Below are 25,323 nucleotides of genomic sequence, written 5' to 3' on the forward strand. Positions count from 1 at the left end.
AATATATCAAAAAAATATAATATAATAATATATTTAAAAATAGGTAAGTTATTGTGATATCCAAATTATTGATTACAAATTTTGTAAATTATGTTATATTGGTTATATCAAAATAATATTTGTAATTGAATATATATATATATATATATATATATATATATATATATATATATATATATATATATATATATATATAAAAGTAGATATATTTGATATTAATTTAATTATAAAAATATTATTTAAAAAAATTAAATTAAAATATAATTATGCTGTAATATTATTCAAAATATGTAATTTCTAATTATTTTATTTTAAAAAATATATAATTAATTTTATTTTACTAGTGTTTGGGTTTTTATAATTAAATTAATATTAATTTTTCAATATACAAAAAAGTAGATAAATATAACACTGATATATTTAATATGTATGAAAATTTTTATATTTTGATATATTGCCAATAATATTTATAAAATATCACTTATAAGAATTATATTGTAATATTATTATTATTGTAGTATATATAATTTTTAAATATTTTATTTTACAAGTTATATAAAACTAATTTTATTTTATAAAAAATATTTAATTTTCCCTTTTTAAAATAGACCTAAATACCTAAAGAAATATAATATATTAACAAATTCATCTAAAATACAAAATATTTTATTCTTATATTTTAGTTTAATTTGAAAATTATATTTATTTTATTTTTGTTAATTCCAACTTTGTATTTAAATTTAATTTTTAATATTAGCTAGTTTAATAATGTTAGATTTAAAAATATATATATATATATAAAATAAATATCTTTAATTTTGTGTGATGTACTTGATAACCTTATTAAATTATTTTTTTTAGTTAAGTTAATATGTTTGTAAATATTAAATATATCAAAAGAAAAAGTACACTAGCAGCCTTATAATAAGGCTACTTATTAGATTCTTAATTTTCATTTTAGTTGTCTAATTGTTGGTATTTAATTTCATTTACTTTAGTAAAAGTTTAAATGTGAATTTTTAAAGAATAAAATATAGCATATCCAAACAAAATAGGTCTAACCCACCTAATAATATTAAAGATTGGATACAATAAGACTAACATCTTTATTATTATAGTTAGAGAAAAATCATAAACTTTCAACAATTTCAATCTCCTCTGAAAATAAAAAAGATTATTAGTAGTAAGCTATTTGGTGTAACAAGTTCTTCTTCATGTTTCAATTATTATTATTATTATTATCAGTTAACATGTTACTTAATCGATCCAACTCCATATCCAAATCAGAATCCACCTTCTTTTGTTTCTCTATCAGCTCCCTCAATAACTCGGTCGCAGTCCCTGGTGCCAATATCACCTCATCTTCTAACTCATTCTCCATATCCATATAACAATTATTCACCACCCCGGTTAACTCGTCTTCGTCGTCATGCAACACTACCCCGCCGCCATGAGCAAGGATCAAGTCATTTACTCGACTCAACTGTTCTTCCAAATTCCTCTTTACACTATGAAGTGTCGCCTCTGTTTCTTCTTTTTTCCATTTCTTTTCACTCAATTCATCCATTTGATCACCCATATCATTCAATTCCAAACTCAATGCTGCAAATTGTTTACTCATGTATTTTTCCCATAACTCATTCTCATTTTCCGATTCCTCCTCTTCTTCTTCTTCCTCGTCTTTCTCTGCCAAATCAATTATGATTTCACCGCCAAATTGGACATGTCGGGCTTCTCTTGAATTAACTGACACACTATGCAAAATTGGGCAAAGCTTCAATATTTCTACATTTAAATCCCACCCACTAATTCTCCATTTAACTTCTTCTTCATCAACTTCATCTTCGTCCATAGTGTAACGAAATCTCTCCATTGAATGCATAAACCTGTGTTCTAAACTAGGCAAGACATTCAGCATCTTCTTGACCAATAAACTTGTGTCTGAGTTCCAACTTTTGAAGAAACTATGTTTCTGCAAACCATCCAAACTAGGCCTATTTCCAGGATCTTGTTTCAAACATTGATTAACAAGATCCTTGAAAGATTCTGAGAACCTTTTTTCAGAACAAAAACTATTCATATGATTTTCGTAATTTCCTATCAAGAATCTCTCATTGATTTTCTTGGTTAGAGATGGGGAGAGATAACCATCAACGTCAGACAGAGGCGGCTTCCCATGGGCTAATTCAAGAGCTAGGATTCCAAATGACCAAATATCGGTTTTCACAGAAAACCCATCACTAGAATAACTCACCTCCGGTGCCAACCAGTAAGGGCGGCCGGAGATGTTTGGAATCTGGGGTGTCTCCAACAAAGAACAAGAATAGGAAGGAGAACTGATGTTGGATAAACAAGCAGACAAACCGAAATCTGCAAATTTAATTTCTCCATTGTGATCAAGAAGGATGTTTCCTGCCTTAAGATCATTGTGGACGATTTGATCAAAATGGAGATAATAGAGAAGATTCAAGGTTTGCCTAAGAATAATAACGATACAGTCTTCTGGCAGTCCATTGGGGAAAGAATATGAGATTATGGACTGAAGAGATCCGGCTGATATTGAGGGCATAACTACCCATACTTGGCTGTCGACGGCGAAGATACAGTAGGAACTGAGGATGTTTGGATGATTGCGAACTGAATTGAACTTGGTCGAAGCCTTTTGTATACCTTCATCCAAATCACTTGATTGATCAAGATTGATGGCTTTTATGACCACATACATATTCAATGGTAAGCATAGTGCTCTGTAGACATGGGAGTTCTTCCCGCGCCCAATTTCGTGAATGATTCTGTAAGAATTAGCATCTATAGGGAACTTGAGTTCTTTGTTATCCATTGAGAGTGATAGAGAGAATGTGGGTTGATCTGAAATGGGTTTCTTTTGTAAAAGATTGCACATTTATAGATGATTGGTTTCTTGAATCTTTATCACAGAATGTAGTAAAACCGTAAAATCAATTATCCAGATTTATTAGTTGTACAATAATAATAGACCAAGTCTAAAGTATAGCTAGTATTATTTTGGTTTGATTTATTCACAGTTATTTAAGGCATAAATTAAGAAAACATTTTTCAATAATGAATGGCTTGTTATTGTCATATCTAATAAATAAGACTAATTCCAAATATGAAAGAATTTACAATGGTGGAATTATTTATGATTAGAATGTTCTTTTGCTACAAGGCAGAGGTGTTCATGGTTATGGCATAGGAAGAAAATAAAATTAGTCATCATCATTTTCTTCGTCAAGATTGAGACGATTGAAATTATATAATGTTATGCATCATTCTCTTCTTCAATTTTCATCTAAATCGAATCCATCTTCTTTATCTACAAGATCAAATGTACTAATGTTCTTTTCCTTCTAGACTTAAAACAAAAACCAATTATTGAAAATGTTGCAAGAAAAAACAATCTAATTGTAAAGAAGACTAACCTTATGAACTAACTAAGGTAACATTTCTTGAATCCATTGCAATGAATATTCTTATTATAATATAACTCGAGTAGTTTCTAAGAAAACAAATGTAACGGATTCGATTATCATTTATAATATCTTAAAGTAGAGAGATCAATTGCGTGATTTTGTTTTAAGATTAAACAAATTTTCACAGCATGTCAGCAACAGATGAAAACAAACATGAATATATACAAGTATCATCACATTTTACTTACTAAGCAGAAAAAGTCATGTTATTATCTATTACATACTTGCTCGTTGCTTATGCCATAGTGTGTTTCCCCTTTTAGACCAGAGGTCGTTTACCCTTGTTCTCTCGATTCTTTGTCTGCACCACTAACTTGTTCACTATTTCAGCTTTCATTCTCATATCTGCGATCCTCTCCTCAGCCTCATCACGGATCTGCTTCGATAGAGATACTATCAAATAATCAAACCAGTCTCCAAGAGTCATTTTCTCCAAATCCGGTTCTTCATCAAAATCAGCTGCTGCATCTTGTTCTTGAAGCACGGGTTCATTCCCATCGATTTCATCATCTTCTTGAGTCACGGGTTCATTCCCATCGATTCCATCATCTTCTTGAAGCACGGGTTCATTCCCATCCATTTCATCATCTTCTTGAAGCATGAGTTCATTCCCATCGATTTCATCATCTTCTTTCGTTGGATCAGAATTGTTCCCAGACTGAACCTTAATGGGTTCTTCCTCAAAATGGGAATCTTTCAAGCCACTGCTCTCAGCAAAATCAGCCTCATTTCTGGTAGTTAATGCTGGATTTTCCTCCACTTTTTTCTTCCTACCTCTGCCTCGTTTAGTTTTCTTCTCAACAATCTGAGCTGAAGCCTCTTCTCCCAACACAAAAGGTATATCATTTTCTTTCCTTGGATCAGTATCTTCCTTGATGGTTTCTTCCTCATAATGGGAATCCATCAAACTACTGTTCCCTGCAAAAGCCTCAGTTCTGAATGTTAATGGCAGATCCTCCACCAGTTTGTTCTTCCTACCTCTGCCCCGTTGAGTTTTCTTCTCAACAATCTGAGGTAAAGCCTCTTCTCCCAACACAAAAGGTACATCATTTTCATTCCTTGGATCAGTATCTTCCTTGATGGTTTCTTCCTCATTATGGGAATCCTTCAAACTACTATTCCCTGCAAAAGCCTCAGTTCTGGATGTTAATGGCAGATCCTCCACCGGTTTGTTCTTCCTACCTCTGCCCCGTTGAGTTTTCTTCTCAACAATCTGAGGTAAAGCCTCTTCTTCCTTCATACTATCATTCACAGTTGTTAATGGCGGATCCTCCACCAATTTTTTCTGCCTACCTCTGCCCCGTTGAGTCTTCTTCTCAACAATCTGAGCCAAAGCTTCTTCTTTCAACACAGAAGGTGTATCAATAGTTGAGCTAAGCGGAGGCAACAAGCTGGGGTTCGTCTTCAGTTGATTTCTTAAACTACGAGTTGACCTAGTTTGGTTTGTCCCAACTTCTACAGCCGTAGGCAAACTCTCTTGAACATCAACAACACTTTCAGTCACAGCCTTTCTAACTCGAGAAACCCCAACATCACCATCAAACCCTAACCCTAACTCTGGTTTTTTCACATCAACAATCAAAGCAACCTTACCTCCACGACGACTCCTAGTTGTCGCAATCCCAACTGATTCCTGCTCCGCATTCTTAACAGTTCGCCGCCTAGGGTTTCTCCGTACATCAACATCGTCATTTGGCACTCCAATACTAACTTTGATGGAAGAACGCTCTCCGATCTTAATTGTATCGCCATCCACTAGCTTAGCAGGGTTATCGGCCTTAATAACTTCGCCGTTCACAATTGTTCCGTTGGAGGAGTCTAGGTCGGAAAGAATCCATTCGCCGGAGACGAATTCAATGGAGAGGTGATTAGAGGAAACACCGGCGTCTTTAATTGCTAAAGTGTTACCTCGAACGACTCTGCCGATCTTAACCGGCTTTCCAGGTTGGAATTCTAGGGTTTCTCCTTCTCGATGGCCTTTTTCTATAATCAACTTGAGAAGATGACCTCCCTCCATAGCTTTCTGAGAAATCGAACGAATCGAGCTCTGAATCTGAATTGCAGAGATTAGAAATGGAAATTGCGCACTTATTTTGTAGATGACCGCGATCTTGAAGGAAAACTTCAAATTTCAAATAAATTATAGGGAGCCAAATCTGACAGTTCTATTATTATTTGTTAATACATTTGAAATTATTTTTACCCAAAAATATACATTTTTTTAAATAAATGAAGTTGATTTTAAATAAACTCATACCCAACCCACCTCTTAATATCCTTTCAATAGTCATATAAATAATAATTTTTTTAACTAATTTAGAAAATTATTTTTTATATAATAATATAATTTTGGATTAATGTTAGTTTTGTACTTTCTAGAATGCAACATTTTGTATAAAATTTTATCAATTTAATTATCCTTAGAAAAAGAAAAGTTAATGATAGATGTAATTCTTAAAGGTGGTTCGATCCTCGTTTGGTCTGATGCATATGTTTTACTTCCCACTTAATGCTCTCGTAGTAGGAGACGAGGGGTTTTAATAGTAAGCTAGACTCTGAGTACCTTTTAATAAATGTTTTGGTCAATTACTTTGTTTTGTTATGTCTCGTAATTTATATTTTTCTCGAATCTCGTAAAATGAAGTGGAAAATTGACTATCTCAAGAGTCATCTTGTCTTAAATTGATATGAGTAGCTAAAATATAACTTAACAATAGCTATACATACTTTTGACTATCTAGAAATTAAGAAAAAAAAAAATTAGAAATTTATTTTGGGTTCAGTACTTGGTTACGTGTGACTGTGCAAAAGAATCGAAAAATCGATAATCGGACTGAATAATAGCTTAGAGGTTTCATTTTACTGATTAATTTATTAGTTAATCGGTTTAACTGTTCTAGTTAACTGTTTTTTTACCAATTAAACGTCCAGTTTTGATTAAACTATTTTTCTATTAGTTAAACCGATAAACCAATAATAATTTAATTATATTTATATTTGTTATTTTATAAATATTAAATATATTATAATATTTAATAATTTATATTTATTATTTTTATAATTATTAAATTTTATAATATTTAATAATCTATATATAATAGAATAATATGAACAAGTGCATCCAAAGTTTAAAAAAAAAAATAGAGTTTGCCTCTTAACTATTTTTAAATTTAATTTAACTTAAGTTTCTTTTAATTATTTTTCTTTTTCACAGTTTACTATAGATATGGACTTTCAATTAATAAAATTCATTTAAAAAGTTTAATATTTAATTTAAAAAAATAATTGTCAGTTTCTAGTTAACCAATTGAAACCAGTACAATCATAATGGTAAAGTCAATACAAATACCGAACGAATAACCTATTAGTAAAATAAAAGGGAAATTTGAGGAAATGACCCCAAAATAGGGCCAAATAGTCGATGGTGCGGCCCACTAATTTTTATAGCGCTGGTGACCCCCAAATTTTTTAATGACCATTTTACCCATGTGTCACGCACCCTCCAGGTGCGTGACGCACCCTGAACCCTATAAAGGCTTAATTTTTTTTTATTTTCGTTTCAGTTTCTCTCTCATCCAGCCCCTTTCTTCCCGTCTTCTCCGCCGTGAAACCCTAATGGTGGCGGAGAAGATTTTCTCTTCTTTCTCAGCGATGAAGAACGAATCGAAGAGGCACCGTCGACCATGGCACCATATTCAACGGCCTATAGCTTCGAAGAACATCCAATGGAGACGAGTTTGCACAGCGCTGAGGATTTCGAACAAATTGACATTTCATTCGGCCATTCCACTATATTTTGTGTTTATTTCGTTATTGTTTGTTTCGTGTTTGTTTGTTCCTCATTGATTCGCTAATTCCTTTACTGATTCGTTGAATGCAGATTGTTTGTTTGGTAGGATGCGTCAAGATGGATGCGTCAAGATGGATGCGTCAAGATGGATGCGTCAAGATGGATGCGTCAACTCGGATGCGTCAAGATGGATGCGTCAACTCGGATGCGTCAAGTCGGATGCGTCAAGATGGATGCGTCAACTCGGATGCGTCAAGTAGGATGCGTCAACTCGGATGCGTCAACTCGGATGCGTCAACTCCGATGCGTCAACTCGGATGCGTCAACTCCGATGCGTCAACTCGGATGCGTCAAGTAGGAGACGATGCGTCACATTTATTTTTATTTTATATAAAAACCCAAATAAGCCTCGACCACTATTCATGCTCTCTCTCTCTCTCTCGCACCCGACGACGCACCTGCCTCGACGACGCACCTGCCTCGACGTCTCTTCCTGCTCGTCTTCGTCTTCATCTTCTCGTTCATTCATTGACTTCTTGAGGTTAGTTTTAGTTATGTTTGTTTATGTTCATGTTAGGTTTTAGGGTTGGTTGCTTCTTGTTTGCAAATGGTTCATTCATGGTTTATGTTAGGGTTTAGGGTTGCTACATGCTTGCAAATGCTTCATGCATGTTTTATGTTATGTTTTTAGGGTTGCTTCTTTCTTTCAAAAAGTTCATGCATGTTTTATGTTAGGGTTTTAGGGTAGGTTGCTTCCTGCTTTCAAACGGTTCATGCATGTTTTATGTTAGGAATTAGGGTAGGATGCTTCTTGATTTCAAATGGTTCATGCACGGTTTATGGGTTGGGTTGCGTCAAGCAGCTGCGTCAAGCAGCTGCTTGACGCATCTGACAGTTGTTTCTAGCTATTTTGACGGTTGCTTTTCTTCTCGTTTGTTTATATTTGTTGTGAAATGTTTTCACAAACATTGTTGTTTTTCTTTTCCCTTTTGTAGATGGCAGACTTCACGGTTCATGATTTTCCTGGTAGGATTTCATTGAAATCTGTCCTAGCCTTGAAAAAAGTATCTGATAGGTTTGAAGCGCTGGGTCTTATGGAGAGGGCTCTAAATTCTCAATTTCAGTATTTATTGAGAGGAGTCCCAGACTTGTTGTTCTCAGGGACCATTTTACATCAGTTGCTGGTTCGGAAGGTGAAGGCCAATTTGAATAGGATGATTTTCAACTTTAATGGGGAGGAATATACTTTTGGTCTGAAAGAGTACGCATTGATTACAGGCCTCAACTTCGACAGATTGCCTGAATACAAAGATGAATGCCGAGGTTGTCCACCCTTGCTGATAAAATATTTCAAAAGGAATACGTCAATTCGAATGATGGATTTGGAATCTATATTCATGAAATGCACCGATAAGGAAGACGCATGGAAGATCGGGTTGATCTGCTTGATTAACCAGTACCTCTTCTCATATGACCCAAAACGACTTTTAAATCTCAAAATCATCCATATGGTTGAAGATGTTGAAGACTTCCTCCGATTTCCATGGGGGAAGGTGTCCTTTAGATTCACCATGAGGGGTCTTGACCAGGACATGAAACACCACAGGTCCGTATATATGTCCAGGAAAGGGAGTGGAGTTACTAATTCCTTTGCTTATAACGTGTATGGGTTTGTACTAGCACTACAAGTGTGGAGCTATGAGATCATTCAAAACTTGGTCCCTAAATTCGCCACAAGGAAAGACGTTGATGGCCCTTTTCGCCCAAGGATACTGTTGTATCAATCGAAAAGGAAGAATACATTTCAGGAGATGCAATCTGCCTTTAACAGCGCTGTGTTTTCTAAGATGCAAGAGTCCTCCGAGGAGACGAGTTTGTACAGTGGGGAGGATTTTGAACACATTAACAATTCATACGATGATTTGTTTGAGGGAGTTACTGATGGGGGAAAAAAGAGAAAGGCTGATGAAGATGTTGCTGAAGATGATGATGATGAAGATGTTGATGAAGAACCTACTACTGTCCAACCTTCCAAGAGGAAGAGGAATGTTGAATATGATGATATATCCCCCCCCAGCAAAGCAGCCATCAAGCGTCGTAGCCTGCGTAACATGACTCCCCCATCCGCAACTTCAACACCTCCATCATCACCTCCACGTGAACCTGCACCGGCATCTCATGTTCAGATAAAGGATGCCGAAGTGATAAAGAAGGATGTCGAAGAGATAAAGAAAGATGTCGAAGAAATCAAGAGAGACATAAGAGACATCAAATTGAATCAACAAAACTACTTTACGAGGTTTGAAAAGATGATTCTCAGTTTAAGCAACCAGTTCGCCAGCCATGTCACCAACCAGGTAATTCTGTTAGAGCTTTCTGTTTTTTACTACTTTATGTATTTGACGCGGCTGCTTGACGCAGCTGCTTGCTTGACGCAGCTGCTTGCTTGACGCAGCTGCTTGACGCAGCGCAGCTGCTTGACGCAGCTGCTTGACGCATCCTTAATTTAAATTCTTTTCACTTTTGTAGCAGGAGCAGAAGGAGAATGACATCGGTCTGAATGACAATCGTGACAATGAAGAGGAAGAAAAGCAGAATCATATTCGTGTTGAAGAAGAGGAAGAAAAGCAGATTGACATTCGTGACGAAGAAGATGAGAATGCCATTGGTCTGAATGACATTCTCAATGAAGAAGAGGAGCAAAAGGAGAATGAGAAGGTTAATAATGTTGAATTGGAGCAAGACAATGTTGAATTACCAGGGGAGAAAGAGGATGTTGAGGCTGTTCAACCGATAGAGAATGTTGAGGCTGTTGTCGAGAAAGAGGTCGTTGTCGAGAAAGAGGTCGTTGTTGAAGAAGGGGAGAAGAAAGAAGAAGGGGAGATTGAAGAAGAAGGGGAGAAGAAAGAAGAAGGGGAGAAGAAAGAAGAAGGGGAGATTGAAGAAGAAGTGGAGAAGAAAGAAGAAGTGAAGAGAAAACCGATTCAAAAGACTTTTAAGAAGAAGGTTGGGAAGAAGAAAGACGAAAATGACGAAGATGAACTGGAAATAGTGAATACTCCTCCTCCTCTTCCTAAGAAAGTCATATTGGTCACGCGAAGGAATAGGAGGCCGAAGAATGATCCAGATTTCACCGACCCCAATCTGAAACAGCCCAAGTTGAAAGATCCAATCACCGTCAATCCACTTCTAAAATATGACGATCAACTTCTTCATCAATTGCAAACATGGCTTAAAGATCCAAACACTGACAACAACAAAATTGAGCTCCATACTATATTAGGTGATAAGGCATTATTTCGCAGAATGCTAAAAAGGTTCACCTGGCTGACTGATAATGTAAGTAATATTTATGTTACAATAATTTTAGATTTGCAGATTGTATTTTAAATGTGTTTCTCTTGTGTAGGAAATCGATGCAGGTTGCTTCATTCTGAGAAGAAGAGCTTGGGTATATCCAAAGACATATAAGAAGAACTTCTTTATTGGAGATTGTTGGCTCCACACCAGGTTCACTGCTGAGTACGCTGCGTTTAACAAAAGTCGTATTGAGTTTGACATTGAAAACTTTTTCGAATACTTCTTGGGCGATGACAGCAACTATAGGAATAGTTGGAAAGTATGCGATGATATATATATTCCTTTGAACATCAAAGACGTCCACTGGGTACTTTGTGTTGTCCGTCTACAGCAATGGCGCGTAGACGTATATGACTGCGATCCTGGATGTTATGCTAATCTTGATGAGTTTGTGCTACCGATGTGCCAAATGATTCCGGTTATATTTGACAAGGCATTGCCTCTTGAAGATAAACAACGATTTCCAATGCTCAACCCTGATTCCGTTTTGCCATACACAAGACGTCCAGAGTCAGAAGTTCCCAAAGCAACAAAGAGTGGAGATTGTGGTGTATTTGTACTTATGTATATTGAGTACTTGACTGCAGGTCTGAATCTATCAGAAGTGACCTCAAATGAGATGAAAGCTTGGAGAGAAAAGTGGGCAGTGAGGTTATTTCATGGTATTGTAGATCCATAGGTTATTTATGAAACTTTTGTACTGTACTGATATCAAATTTGGGGTTATTAATGTTAATCTCAAACCTTTGTAATATGGTTGATTTAATGATATAAAATGTTGTTTATGATATATATGTTATTGTAATTAATTAAATGCCTGAAGTACACAGTTATATAAATCATGTCTAATGTAATAGGTTCTGCACTAATGTAAACCATGTTTCGTCAAGCAGTTTCGTCAAGCAGCTGCGTCAAGCAGTTTCGTCAAGCAGCTGCGTCAAGCAGTTTCGTTAAGCAGCTGCGTCAAGCAGCTGCGTCAAGCAGCTGCGTCTAGAAAAACACTTGGTAGAAAAACCCTGTCCCTGTATTATATTCACCAGAAAACTACAAAAACACCAGAAAATACCAGAAAACAACATTAACACCATTAACAATACAATACACTTTACTGAATCCTTGAATCTTGAATCCTTGATGCAAAAACAACATTAACACCTCCACACAAGACATTTGGTAATAAGTCTACAAAAACAACATTAACACCACAACACAACACTAACAAGTTCATTCTAAGCTAATGGCTCGTAAGATTGAGTTGATGGCTCGTAGAGCTGAGATGAGGGCTCGTACAGTTGAGATGATGATGGCTCATTCTGCTGAGATGATGAGGGCACATGCTGCTGAGATGATGAGGGCTCATGCTGCTGAGATGATGCTCTTGCTCTTGCGGTAGACGGTGCAGGCATCACTGCTTTGCATGTTGCTCTATTATGTCCTAGACCTGCACATGAACTGCATCGTCTCGGGACCTTACGGACCTCACCTTGGGATGTCCTACGTTTAGTTTGTGGCCGACCTTTCTTAACCTTCACAGGTGGTTTTAGACACACGCGTTGTTTGATAATATCGGGAAGATCCCAATTCTCTTCATCACCAACCGGATAACATGTCTCCGCATATGCATTCAACCAAGATACAGTTGTATAATACCTATGAGAAGGAAAATAAAACGATTAAAAATAGGTTAAATAAATAAGTTCAAAACGATTAAATACCTTGAGCATAAGTCGTAAGGAACCACATTCCTGTGACGGGCAGCAGCCAGTGCATGTGTACAAGGAAGACCGGAGACTTCAAATACCCTACAAGTGCAGTCCTTGTCCTTCAAATTGACTTTATAATGTGCCTCATTATCATGCACATACAACTCAAATCGGTTAAGGGATGATACGGTATAGAATCTTGCTTTCTCAAAACCATCACATAATAACTTTTCATACGTTGGAGATAAAAATTCTTGGTGGTTGGGCGCTTTTTCTCTTCTATCATTAAACCACCCTTGTAATGTTGTTCTTAAAAACTCAAGCATTGCTGAAATTGGATACTTTCTGGCTTCCCTGCACTGACTATTCAAACTCTCTGCATAATTGCTTGTGAGTTGATTGTATCGTTTACCGGGGAAATATGCTCTACTCCATCTTTGAAACCCAATCTCTTCCAAATATGCAGCAATCATATGATCTTTAACCCTGATCTTGTCAAAAAACCGATTAAATTGGGGGATAGTGTACGCACGAGAAGCCAAATCAAACTCGACATGACAATTATCAGTTTTGAATTTGGCATTAATATTCATCTTTATGTGATATGTGCACGCACCGTGGTCTGCTTCTGGAAAAACAGCACACAAGGCATTGGCTATACTTGGGTGTCTATCGGATATGAAGACGAGATCATCAACTAATCCAATTTCTTCTCTAAGTTTTTGCATGAAATAAGTCCACGAGTTATTATTCTCTGAATCAACAACGCCAAATGCAACAGGATACAGTTGCTCATTGGCATCCAATGCAACATCCACCAATAGTTGACCTCCCACCTTGTGCTTGAGAAAACTTGCATCAACACACAATACGGGACGACAGAAGGCTTTGAAACCCCTAATTGAGAGGCCTAGAGACATGAACATATATTTGAAGTGCCCGTGCTCGTCTGTCTGAATATCTGTTATGGTACCCGGATTATTCTTCTCCAACATGTATAGGTATGAAGGCAATTTTCCATAGGAATCCTCTACCGTTCCTCGCACCGCCGTTAAAGCCGTTTCCCTTGCCCTCCAAGCCTTATTATAAGTCAAAAACATCCCATAATCTGACTGCATGTCTTCAATTATTTTTTTAGGCAAGTGGTTATGGTGATGGTCCATGTACTTACCCTTCATGCACTGCCCAATAACCCATGCCGGTGTTTGCATTTTTTTTTCCGGCCTCGACAAAACTGAGCATGAGTGTTGTCGATTGAATTTCCGAATCTCAAACATCTCGGAAAACTTACCTTTCACAGCACGTAAGCTCCACTTGCATGTCTCATCCATACATTTCACATACCAAAGATGTTTTCGAGACTTTTTCACTTTGAATTCAAAATGATAAGTCATCGCATATTTATATAGCGTCAGTTGAAGTTCTTTTTTAGTATCAAATAACGTACCGACTTCCAATACGGTTTCACTAGTTAACGCCAATGCAAATGAAGGGTCTGTCGGTGATACGTCTGTAGGGTCTGTCGATGGTGTACCCATTGACGCTCTTGCACTAGATGGTGTACCCATTGACGCTCTTGCACTAGATGGTGTACCCATTGACGCTCTTGCACTAGATGGTGTACCCATTGACGCTCTTGCACTAGATGGTGTACCCATTGCTCTTGCACTAGATGGTGTACCCATTGGTGTAGGTATTGACCGGTGCGGCGTGCGTGCAACTGCTGATGCAGGACTAGTAGTAGCTTGGAAATCACTAACCCGTTCATAATTAAAGTCAATAACGCGTTCATGATTAATCAGTTCATGATGAGCCCGTTCATCTTCTTCTCCTCCTCCTTCATTATCACTTTCAAATAAAATCTGTTGAGAAACAACTCGAGAAACAACGCCGGGTATACTTTTTTGAGTAATGATTGGTAGTGTAGTATCTTGACTTGGGTACTTCTCTACTAATGAGACACAAAGTGGTGACGAAGACGACGAACTTCGACCCGATATCAACCGTGATAAATACATGCCCACATCTTTATCTCCCTCAATAACAACAGGGGGAAGTTTTGCAGAAGGATCATACATGACTTTAATCACTAAATCATATGCAGACTTTTGCACGTTAATCGTCTCATAGATTGTATCAACTAATTGAGCAAATGTAGTACATTGAGGTATATCCATGGTTTTGCATGATTGTGCAGAGAAAGACCTGGTACCATTGGCTGCAATTTGCCACTCTCCATTGTACACAACAAATACGTCAGCAAATACTTCAGCTGCAATTGAAAAAATTATAGTATAAATCGAGAGACACCGTAACAATGAAATGCAAGTAATAGTTATAAATGGTCTGGGGTGCGTTACGCATCTGCGTAACGCAACTACGTGACGCAACTGCGTTACGCAACTACGTGACGCAACTGCGTTACGCACCCGGTTTCCGCCGCGACGGTGGCATTCCACCTGCTCATTCCCTAATCACTACAGCCTAACAACCAAAGCAATCCAAGAGATAAATGAAGAAGGAGAAGAATACCTGTAGCAGCAGAAAGAGACATGGTGAAGGAAGAGAGGATTCAGCCGTCGTCTTCGTCGGTCGGTGGTTGGGTTTTTTAGAGAGAAGGAGGAGAAGGGAAGTGAAGAAAGAGAAGAAGAAAGAAAGAATGAAAAGAACTGATATTTTTTTCCTTATATAGTAAGGGCATTGTGGACTTTTCACAATGCCCTCAGGTGCGTCACGCAACGGGAGGGTGCGTGACGCAACGGGGGTATTTTCGGCAGAAAAATGTTTGGGGGTCACCAGCGCTATAAAAATCTTGGGCCCGCACCATCGGCTATTAGGCCCTATTTTGGGGTCATTTCCTCAAATTTCCCAAAATAAAATGGCACAATCAGACTTAACTCACAGGTTGAACACTCTTACCTGTGGGGATTCGACGCTATGGCCCACACTCCGCTCCAAATTAACCGTCTTTATTCCAAAATAAATTTGACATTTTTATTTTATCATGACATGACATGTTACACATTTTTTTTAAAATAAAATAAAACACAATCCTAATATTGTTTCATGATAAAAGATTCTACTTATGTCATAGTCTAGGATCTAAATGAAACATGTTTTTTTCATTCTTAAAATGCATAACGTAGGTAGTAAATATTAACCGAAAACTGATAAACGATTCGGGTCAAAAATTCTTTAAACCTGCAATGTGTTCGTAAATTAAAATTAGTATGTACAAAATTTAGAAATAATTTAAGAATCATTATGAAGTTTTTCTCATATTTTTTAACATATCTAACACAAGTTATAGATATTGAAAGTTAAGCTAAGTGACATAAAATGATCAAATTGTTCTTAATCAGAAATTTTGAGTTTCATAAAATATAAAAAATTAATAATTATTGTATTTTAGAAGAAAAAAAAATGTGTCACAAGAGGTTAAGCACATAACCCTCAAACACACTAAATTAAACATTTAACTATGCACAAAACTTAGATGATAATAATAATAATAATTGTAACATAAAAAATCAACCCCTTCCTGAGAAGGGGTTTTCGTTTACTCGATAGTTGCGTCCCATAACTCACATTCCTCTCGAGTCTTGAGTGAGACGAGGAACCAAAATGATAGGCTTGATTAGAGTGCATTTAAAAAACATCGATTTAGACTAGTTTTGACTTTTTAGAGTCGCCACATAATTTATTACTCGAAAAATTAGAAAAGAAAAATATTTTGTGTGTTCAAACACATTTTAGAGATTATATTTTTGGTTCGGTGATTAATTACACGTGAGAAATGGCTCTCACACTATGTCTCACATTTCTGTCACATTATAGTCTCTACTTTAATTTTTTGTCATTTAAAAGAATATTATTTTACACCTCATTTATCCAATCTTATGAGATGTGTTTAAAGATAAATCCAAACTTAAACCTATGTGTAGTTTTGTATCATTAAGTTCTTAAAACATGCGTCTATGTCATGATCATAAATCTAAACTTAATGAAATAAAATAAAATGCTAGTACCTATAGGGCGAGAAGTGAGTATCAAAAATGGTACTTATAAAAAAAAAAAAAAGTTTAAAGGTTAGTTTGAAAAGAAAAGTAAAATTCAAACAAAATCTTATTTAAGTTTTATTTTTATATATTATTTTTTATTGATAATAATTTTATTGCATTTTTATATTATATATATTGAAATTTAATTTAATACAAGGTTTAAAAGAAGTAAGAAATTAAAAGAAATATTCAAAGGGTTCTAAATAAGTATATTTTTTGTTTTTATTGAAAATATTATTTTTGGATATTTTATATTATTTTGGATGTTTTAAAATTAATTAAAGTATCTGGATTAAAATAAAAACAAAGATCTAGCAAGAATTGGGAAACCAAACTCTTTAAATGGAGTTAGGTGGCCGGGTAGATGGATCGGCTAAAGGTGGGTAAGCGGGTTTCGAAACAGATGGATCGGCTAAAGGTGGGCAAGCCTGTAACCCCTTTTATTTTATTTATTTTATTGTTACCTCTTTGTTTTCTGAATCTGAACCATTCAACCCCACATATACACACTTTCTAAGAATATGTGAAATGAAAAGATAAAATATTAATTTTAATTAAGATATTTTTATTATATTAAAATAAAGTCTAAATTTTAATTATAAATGGGTTAAAATGTGAGTGTCTATAATAATAATAATAATTTCATTAATAATAAAAATAATAAAAATAAAAATAATAACAATTTCATTAATAATAATAATAATTTCATCATCATTAATAATAATAATAATAATAATAATAATAATAATAATAAATTTATTAATAATAATAATAATAATTTTATTATTATAATTATTATTATTATTAATATCATTATTATTATTAATAATAATAAATTCAGAATTTATAATAATAATAATTTTATTATTAATAATAAATTGATTATTAATAATATTAAAAAATAAAGTAAGAGCAAAATTAATAAGAAATAAACCTAAACCTCTGTAAAACAAACAATAAACAGATTTTTTTTTCAAATAATTGAAAAGAAAATTTTAAATTAACCTAAATCACGGATATGGAAGTTCATCTAATTGAACTTTCCTTTATCATAAGAATGATGTTTACATAATTAATGTCACAAATGGATTTGATCACCACATAAGAGTTATGGAAATGCAAAATGCTTTGAAGAATAGAAAATAACAATTCTCCTTTTCCATCTATAATGATAAAATAAGCTAAATTTTAGATGCATTCTTGTCCAAATTTGAGTGTAAGAATGCAAATATTAATTAGATAGTAAAAGTAGAAGAAAAACAATTATTGATACACCGAGATGAAGACATAAATACTAACCAATTTTGTACAATTTTTTTTTTCCAGAATTCAATAGTTCTATCTTCTTGAAGAAAAACTTTGAAGAGAATTTGTAGATCACTAAACATTATTCAAGGATCTAATTATCATTTTTTTGATAATAAAATCCCTTCAAGGACAGGATAACTTATAATCAACCCCACACAACAAACAATGACTTGCCCAAACATCTCCATTAGACTTAAACCTCCATCCCAACTCAAAACCATCCTTCCAAATCCTCCAACCAAACTAACCATATTCACAACCACCAACAATGTCATAGGAACCATGAAAACCTCGGCTCCATCCAAGTTAAACTTCCCCTTCTCGTACCTCTCCACCTTCTCCTTATCCATCGCCTTGTTTGTCAACCGAAACTTTGCTTTCGACAACCCTAAGTAGTTCATAACAAAATCAACCACCCCAAAAAGACACCCCGTGACTAACCTTATCACCCACATCCTTTGCTCGTTCCACCACGTCTTGATCGAACCACCGGATGACTTAACCTCGTACAAGTGTTGGATAAGTGCCGAAGAGTATATGCATGCGAAAACCGCGAACCATGGACTACTAATATTAGGGTAAACGGGAACGCCACCAAGGAAGCATAATTGAGGGACGGTCCCATAGATCACGAGAGCAATTGCGTTCAAGGTTACTAAGGTGAAGTACCCATAACACATGCTTTGGAGTGTGGACATTCTTGATATTCCATAAGTGAGGGGACTAAACTTCGAGACTCCGACTTGTAAAAGGCCGGAGCTCCATTTCATTTGTTGGACCAATGCATCCTTCATGTCGATAGGTGCGCACCCTAAAAAGCATGGACGATTTGGGTAGAGGTAGACCGACTTCCAACCCTTGCAATGTAAGAGGTAGCCCGTAAACGTGCTCTCTAGCAAGCAATAGTACGAGTACCCGACCTATCATTAATTCGATGAAACATTAAACCAATAATGGAATGAGAATTTAAAGAGATTATAAGGTTTTTTTCCCGATAACTTACCTCGTTTCCCCATTGAGTTCCTTCCTCAAAAATGCATGAAGTGAGCCTCTTGGATTCTTGTAATGTCTCCGTATAGGATTTCTTTTGATTTTCGCCTTTTAGCGAAGTAATCAACTCTGAAGACCAACCAAAATTCCTTTCCGCCTCACGAAGAAAAATATCTGTTTATTACGAAGTCGAATCTCATGAAAAAACTGATCGAAGTGAATTAACAAAATATATAAAATGAATTATTTCGTGTTTCTTACCCTCTCGGTTAGGATAACCATACAAAGCTTTGCGCTTCACGTAATAACCCGTGCCAGTAAAAAGAGGGCCTCTTAGTCCATCCATTCCTTGCCATTTGGTCTAAATCAAAAGTTCAAGATATTAAAAAAAATGTAACTAAGAATAAGTAACACCCTTAATAGTTGAAAACTAACCTTATAAGCCGATCTAGCTTGGCCATCGTAAATATCATTTTTTCCAACATTATGGAAGATTTGCGGGTATTGAACGAAAGCAAGAGAAGAAGACATATTTTCGTCAAGATGGAAGCACATTGCTTGCCTAGCTGATGTTGCATCATTACAATACATGTCACAGTCTAATACTAATACATATGGTCCATTGCTCATTATCCCCGAAACTCGGAGCTGAAATGAATATAAAAACATAGAACACAAAGTTAGGATCCTTTTCCAATACATACATTAATAGAGTGAATGATAAAGAGACCATACTAGAGCGTTAAGGGCTCCGGCCTTGAAACGATGAGGACTCGATGGTCTTCGTTCGCGGGAAACATAGACAAGAAGAGGCAACTTGGATTGCTCATTGATGTTCTCTTCATTCCCTCCTTTATTTTCATGTATCACCTTACATAGTAAAAAAAAGAACTATAAATTAAATTGACATCCTAAATGTCAATACCAACCACAAATGCGCATATTCTAATTTATACCATGAAATGAAATCAATATTTTTTTTATTTACGAGCTTTATACTTAAGAATTTAGATAGAAGTTCATTATTATTTTATTAAACTTACATCATGTACTTGGTTTGCTTCCTCAATTTATGTTTTCTAGCTAGTTTCATGTACTTTTGTGGTGTGGTTGGTTAGATGTGTTAGGAAGTTATCACTATTGGACTAGCTTATACTCATATTGAACTAATATGTTATACTAAACAAAACCCTACAAATTACTTATTAGGAACAATTTTTGGATAACTCTATTAAGTTCAATTAATCTCTACACAATATATTAGAAGTATTTGGGAAAAACTCTAGGAGTTACAACAAGATAAGATGCATAGAGATTGGAATCCAACTAGCGATAAAACAACAAACTTAAAACGTTTTAAGTGAAAATTGAAAGGCACATTTTGATCTCTTAAGAAACATTTTTTTGTCACTCGAACTATCATAGTGAGTTATTTTATTTTTATTCTTAATAGATCTGAAATAAGTTTAATAAATTTTAGTATAAAAGAATATACCTCAACGTGAGAAGGTCGGTCATGCGTGATTAGTTGCTTCAATTTGCAGGCCTTGTTCTTTATATTGTTCTTGAACTCTTCGTATGCACACTGTTCAATTATATACATAAAACATTACAAATATAAATAAACTCCATTAACATTCTACTAGTAAAGATTAAAATATGAAAAACATTATTATTAAAATCTTATATAATTAAAAAATCACGACTCCATTTCAACTTAATTAAAACGTTTTTAATAAGAATTTAATGAGATATATTTGATCTCTTAGACATTATATCATTTAAGCTATTTTAATAGATTTATATGATAAATAAATGTAGGAAACTAGTTGTCTAAAACTTGAAAAATAAAGCATAAGAGCTATTGTTTGCAAGGTCATAAATTCGAATACTTATTTTTAAAAAAAGTACTAAAACGCGTCTATATAAATTTATGAACCCATTACGAAGGTCCACCATATTTTGAGTTCATTCCATACAATAATCATAAGAAAAAAACTTAACATATTATAGATGAGATCAATTTAACGTTAATAAGTAATTTAATTCATAAAATTAAATTGAATTGGATTTAATAAGATTATAATCCAATAATTGCTCATACAAAAAAATGGAATATAATCCAAAGATAAGGTATAAGTGATGATAAATGAATCTAAATTATAATCTACTATTTTAAAACCAAACTTTAATTTTTTTTTTCAAATAATTTTGAATTTTGCACATTTGTTTCACGTGATTCACTATTCAATCAATCAAGTTATTGAATTATTTAAAAGATAAAATAAGAATATTTTGATTGAAAATTCAAATGAAGGATTGAAAAAAATGGGTGATTAATATATTAATAAATAATTCAGATAAATCAAAATCAAAATCAAACAATGGATATAATATAAACACTTGTTTAAAATAAAACAGCTAGTTGACTGTAAAGGCGGAGACTAAGTCAACCCATTTGTCCGCACTTAAATTCCATTAAAGTGGACCTAGTGGTGTCTCAAAGATTATTTGATTTTAATTCAAAATATCATGGCTGGCTTGAAAATTATAATTAAATTTATTTTCACAAAAAAAAAATACTTTTTATTTATTTAAACTCATATCCAAACAAACACTTTATTAATGAGCTTTTTAGAAAAAATATCCCATTGACCAAACTTTAATAAAGATATATATTGACTAAAGAAATGTAATCTAAAAAGATTATGTAATCTAATCTAAATTTGTTAAATAACTTTTTTACATATATAAAAGTTATATTATAAATTTATGTTAAATATAAATAAACTTTTTTTATTTTTTATTCTATTAATTAAAATAATAAAATATCTAAAATACAAATATCATTATATTATCACAAATAATATCAAAATAATTCATTTCTTTTATATATATCACATTATATTTATCCCTACATAGTTAAGATTATTTTAAAATAACCCCTATATCAATCAAACAAATTTTAATAACTTTGATACTAAAATATTTGATAGAAATCAAGAAGAATCTTAAATAAATGTTTTATATTGTCTGATTAGCCTTAAATATTAATTAGTAAAATCATTATTTTAAATGTAGAGATAATGATCAATTATTATTAATTAGCATTTATACTTTAAGTTATTTTCATTTTTTTAATATAATAAACTAGATTGATTTCTTTTAGAACATAAATTTAACGTCGAAAATGATGAATACACACGCACGTAAGTAGACTTGAAAAATGAAATTTTTTCTAAACACATAATTCCCGATAACATCTATATCATTTCCGACATATTCATGCTCTATGATATGATTAATGATAATAATATGAACTAACCTTGGTACTAAGTTGATCTTCATTAAATTCATCACCCAAAACCATCCTTTCTTCATCAGCCAACGGCGAAAAGAAAGCCTCCGGACATCTCGTCTTTATCAAATACTTTCTACAAAACGGCACCCAAATCTCAGCAAATCCAAAAGCTTCCTTAACCGCATATCGAGTCAACGGTGACCCACCATCATCGGAGATATAAACCGCCAGTTTATCCGGCGGATATTCAAGAGACAAGGCGGAGATAACTGTATTCATCACCTCCACCACCGGTTCCTTGATCGGATCGGCGGTGCAAATAAAGACATCTAGACCGGGAAGAAGGTTATTGTTGAGATTTTGAGGAAAAACCGTTCGAACGACGGGCAGCCATCGGAAGGGTTGAGTGAGGATCCAAATGAAAGAGAATATTAGTTCGGCGGTGGTTATGAGAGCCCATGGGAGGACGGCGACGGCGCCGGCGGCGAGGTGGGAGAGTCTGTAATAAAAAAGGAGAATTATTAAGGATGAATGGAAGAGGATGTGAAGGCGGTTAATGGCGGCGCGTGTTTTTTGAATGGTGCATGTGTGGAGTATGGTCATGATCTCTAAATTAAAGTCAACAAACAATCTTATTATGTTTTTTTAACAGCTTCAATTAATATATATAGCCATGATATTTATATATACTACTCATAAGTCATCATCCACAAAGTCATTTATATATATTATTTTATAAAGATATACATAAATAAATTTGACTAAAATGGTATTAATTGAGTTTCAAAGTTGGATAGATTTATTTCGAATTTTAAATTGTGTTATATTAGATTTGAACTATCACATTTTTAATGATTTATACTTGTGTAACTATTTTTTGTTCGACAAGTTTATGATAAGTTTTTTATAATTCGAGTCTAGTTTTTGCGGATTTGTCTGATAATTGAAATTAATGAAGATTAGAACTAACTAAAGATTTTTCGAGGTGGGTATGTCGTCGTGGCGGAAATAGAGGAAGCAAGTATAATTCTCTTTTCTCAATAGAAAGAAAAGATGGAGGGTAAGAAGACAGTAAAATACAGTTTTTTTGCAATTATGTAAAGTGTGACGGATTCATGTTTAGTATATTTTACATTTGTAAACTAATTTGTTATATTTGTAAAAATTAGTAATATAAAAAATGTCAAAGTAAAAGAGATAGGTGATCTGTTTTCATTTGAAAAATGTGGTTGAATTAAATAAACTCTGGTAAATAATAGAAAAAGCAGTTGTTTGATGATTTTTTTAGATCAAACTACATAAATGTTTGTTTGAATAAATTTTTTTATATATAAAATATGATTATATTTGAGTTTTAACAAAATACAAAATTCTCTACCAAATAATTTATGGAAGAAAAATATATTTTTTTTAAGGCACTCTATTAATTTTAATATTATATTAATTTTAAATAAAAATATATTTGTTTATTTATGATCTATATTTTTATTTTAATTAAACTAAATTATTGACATCATAAATTATGGTGTAGATTATAAGAATTAATATAATACAAATTTTATTTTTAAAGAGATGTTAAAAAGATTCGGTAAATCACATGCATTCAAAAGTATTAAATAATAATAAAAAATATTTGAAGGTAAATTATTATTGATTTTAATAATTATAAATAGTTATATATATATAAATTAAAATTATTACTTTTATTAAAATTTAAAATAAAATCATAATTTCAAAATATTTTATTATATATTATTTTAAGTAAAAATATAAAACATTTTTTGGTAGATAGTATTTAATTCAAGGCATATTATATATTTTAATATTATATTAATTTTAAATAATATTTAAATAAAAATATATTTGTTTATTTACTCTTTATGTTTTTATTTATTGACATCATAAATGTAGATTATAAGAATTAATATAATAAAAGTTTTATTTTTTAAGAAATGTTAGAAAAAAATTCCGTAAATCACATGCATTTAGAAGAAAACAAATATGAAGTTGTTAAGTGAATTAAAACGGTGGACCCCATTTTTATTATTTTTTTTACCGTCACACACATGGCAAACGTAATCTCATATGCATGCCCAAAAAAATTATTAGGTTGTCTAAAAAAAAATGGGTTTATTAGTTTTTCAAATAATTTGGATTTTTTAAAAAATGAAAATTTTTTGGTAAAAAAGTTTAAAGGCTACCATGATAAAAAATTTTAAAATAAATAATATTTTAGTATTTTAATTATTGAATTAAGTGGTATAATTAATGGGAGAGATTAAAATAATATTTGTTTATGTTGAATTAAATAATTTAATACGTCATATATGTTAAAAAAAACATGTGTCTATTAAACATTTGCCTATTTTTTAAAATAGGCTAGATCACCGAGATGTCTAAATTATAGGAAATAGTGTATTTATATGATCACACAATTTATTTACATGATAAATGGGTTTGTTTGAGAAGTAGGTTTGTTTTTGTGTACCAGGGTGAGACGAGCTAGTTAGCCGTCTAAGACCATCTCCAGCGCATGACCTGTGCCCACATCGGACAGCGTGGAAAAGGGCATGTCATTGGTTTTTTTCATTTTTTGCATTGTAGATAAAAGCAAAAAAAAGAGGGCAGTGCCCTCTATGCCGGTTTTTTTGCATTGTAGATAAAAGCAAAAAGAGGGCAGTGCCCTCTATGCCGGTCATGCCCTCCTCTGACTTTTTCATAATTATATAATATAATATATTATATAATATAGGAATATTAGTTATATATTTAATTATAATATTTTTTCTTATTTTTAAGTAACATTATAATAACATTAAATAAATATATATTCTAAAGTTTTACTATAATATATGAATATTAATTATATATTAAATTATAATAATATTAATTATATATTTAATTATAAAAATATTATAATATATTTTAAATTATAAAAATATTTTATATTTTATTATAATATAGAAATATTAATTATATATTCTCAAATTTTCCTATAATATAGGAATATATGTTATATATTCTGAAATTTATTCTTTGTAATTGTTTTTAATATTATAATATATTTTAAATTATAAAAATATTTTATATTTTCTATTAATTATATTAATATGTTTTAAGGGTGAAATTTTAAATTCTCCTATAATATATATAATATAGGAATATTACTTATATATTTAATTAATAAATATATATTTTAAATAAATTAATATATTTTTTATTAATTATATTAACACGTAAGTTTAAAATCTCAAATTTTTCTATAATATAGGAATATTAATCTCAAATTTTTATATAATATAGGAATATTAATAAATCC

At 32.9% G+C, this 25,323-nt stretch overlaps 3 protein-coding genes across 5 annotated transcripts; all 3 read right to left on the bottom strand.

The window, feature by feature from the left end:
* Window positions 1-1,219: 1,219 nt before the first annotated feature.
* On the bottom strand, window positions 1,220-2,839 carry LOC124939406 (serine/threonine-protein kinase BLUS1-like). Its single transcript, XM_047479884.1, has one exon. It carries the CDS (start codon window positions 2,837-2,839, stop codon window positions 1,220-1,222), a length of 1,620 nt encoding a protein of 539 aa, XP_047335840.1.
* On the bottom strand, window positions 2,429-5,607 carry LOC124939824 (FHA domain-containing protein At4g14490-like). Of its 3 annotated transcripts, none has more exons than XM_047480274.1 (2): window positions 3,716-5,607; window positions 2,429-2,792 (listed from the first exon to the last, which is right to left on the bottom strand). In XM_047480274.1, exon 1 carries the CDS (start codon window positions 5,506-5,508, stop codon window positions 3,751-3,753), a length of 1,758 nt encoding a protein of 585 aa, XP_047336230.1. In that variant the 5' UTR covers window positions 5,509-5,607; the 3' UTR covers window positions 2,429-2,792; window positions 3,716-3,750. The 3 variants fall into 3 exon arrangements, with proteins under 3 accessions (XP_047336230.1, XP_047336232.1, XP_047336231.1); XM_047480276.1 differs by lacking the exon at window positions 2,429-2,792 and having other exon boundaries at window positions 3,574-4,512; window positions 4,717-5,607; XM_047480275.1 differs by lacking the exon at window positions 2,429-2,792 and having other exon boundaries at window positions 3,574-4,001; window positions 4,041-5,607.
* Window positions 5,608-17,787: 12,180 nt separating this feature from the next.
* Window positions 17,788-22,621, bottom strand: LOC124939407 (cellulose synthase-like protein G3). Its single transcript, XM_047479885.1, has 7 exons — window positions 22,029-22,621; window positions 20,199-20,288; window positions 19,439-19,594; window positions 19,139-19,351; window positions 18,965-19,064; window positions 18,717-18,877; window positions 17,788-18,633 (listed from the first exon to the last, which is right to left on the bottom strand). Exons 1-7 carry the CDS (start codon window positions 22,605-22,607, stop codon window positions 17,812-17,814), a joined length of 2,121 nt encoding a protein of 706 aa, XP_047335841.1. The 5' UTR covers window positions 22,608-22,621; the 3' UTR covers window positions 17,788-17,811.
* Window positions 22,622-25,323: the final 2,702 nt, after the last annotated feature.

Source organism: Impatiens glandulifera, chromosome 5, assembly GCF_907164915.1.
Source record: "Impatiens glandulifera chromosome 5, dImpGla2.1, whole genome shotgun sequence".
In the NCBI taxonomy this organism is placed as follows: domain Eukaryota; kingdom Viridiplantae; phylum Streptophyta; class Magnoliopsida; order Ericales; family Balsaminaceae; genus Impatiens; species Impatiens glandulifera.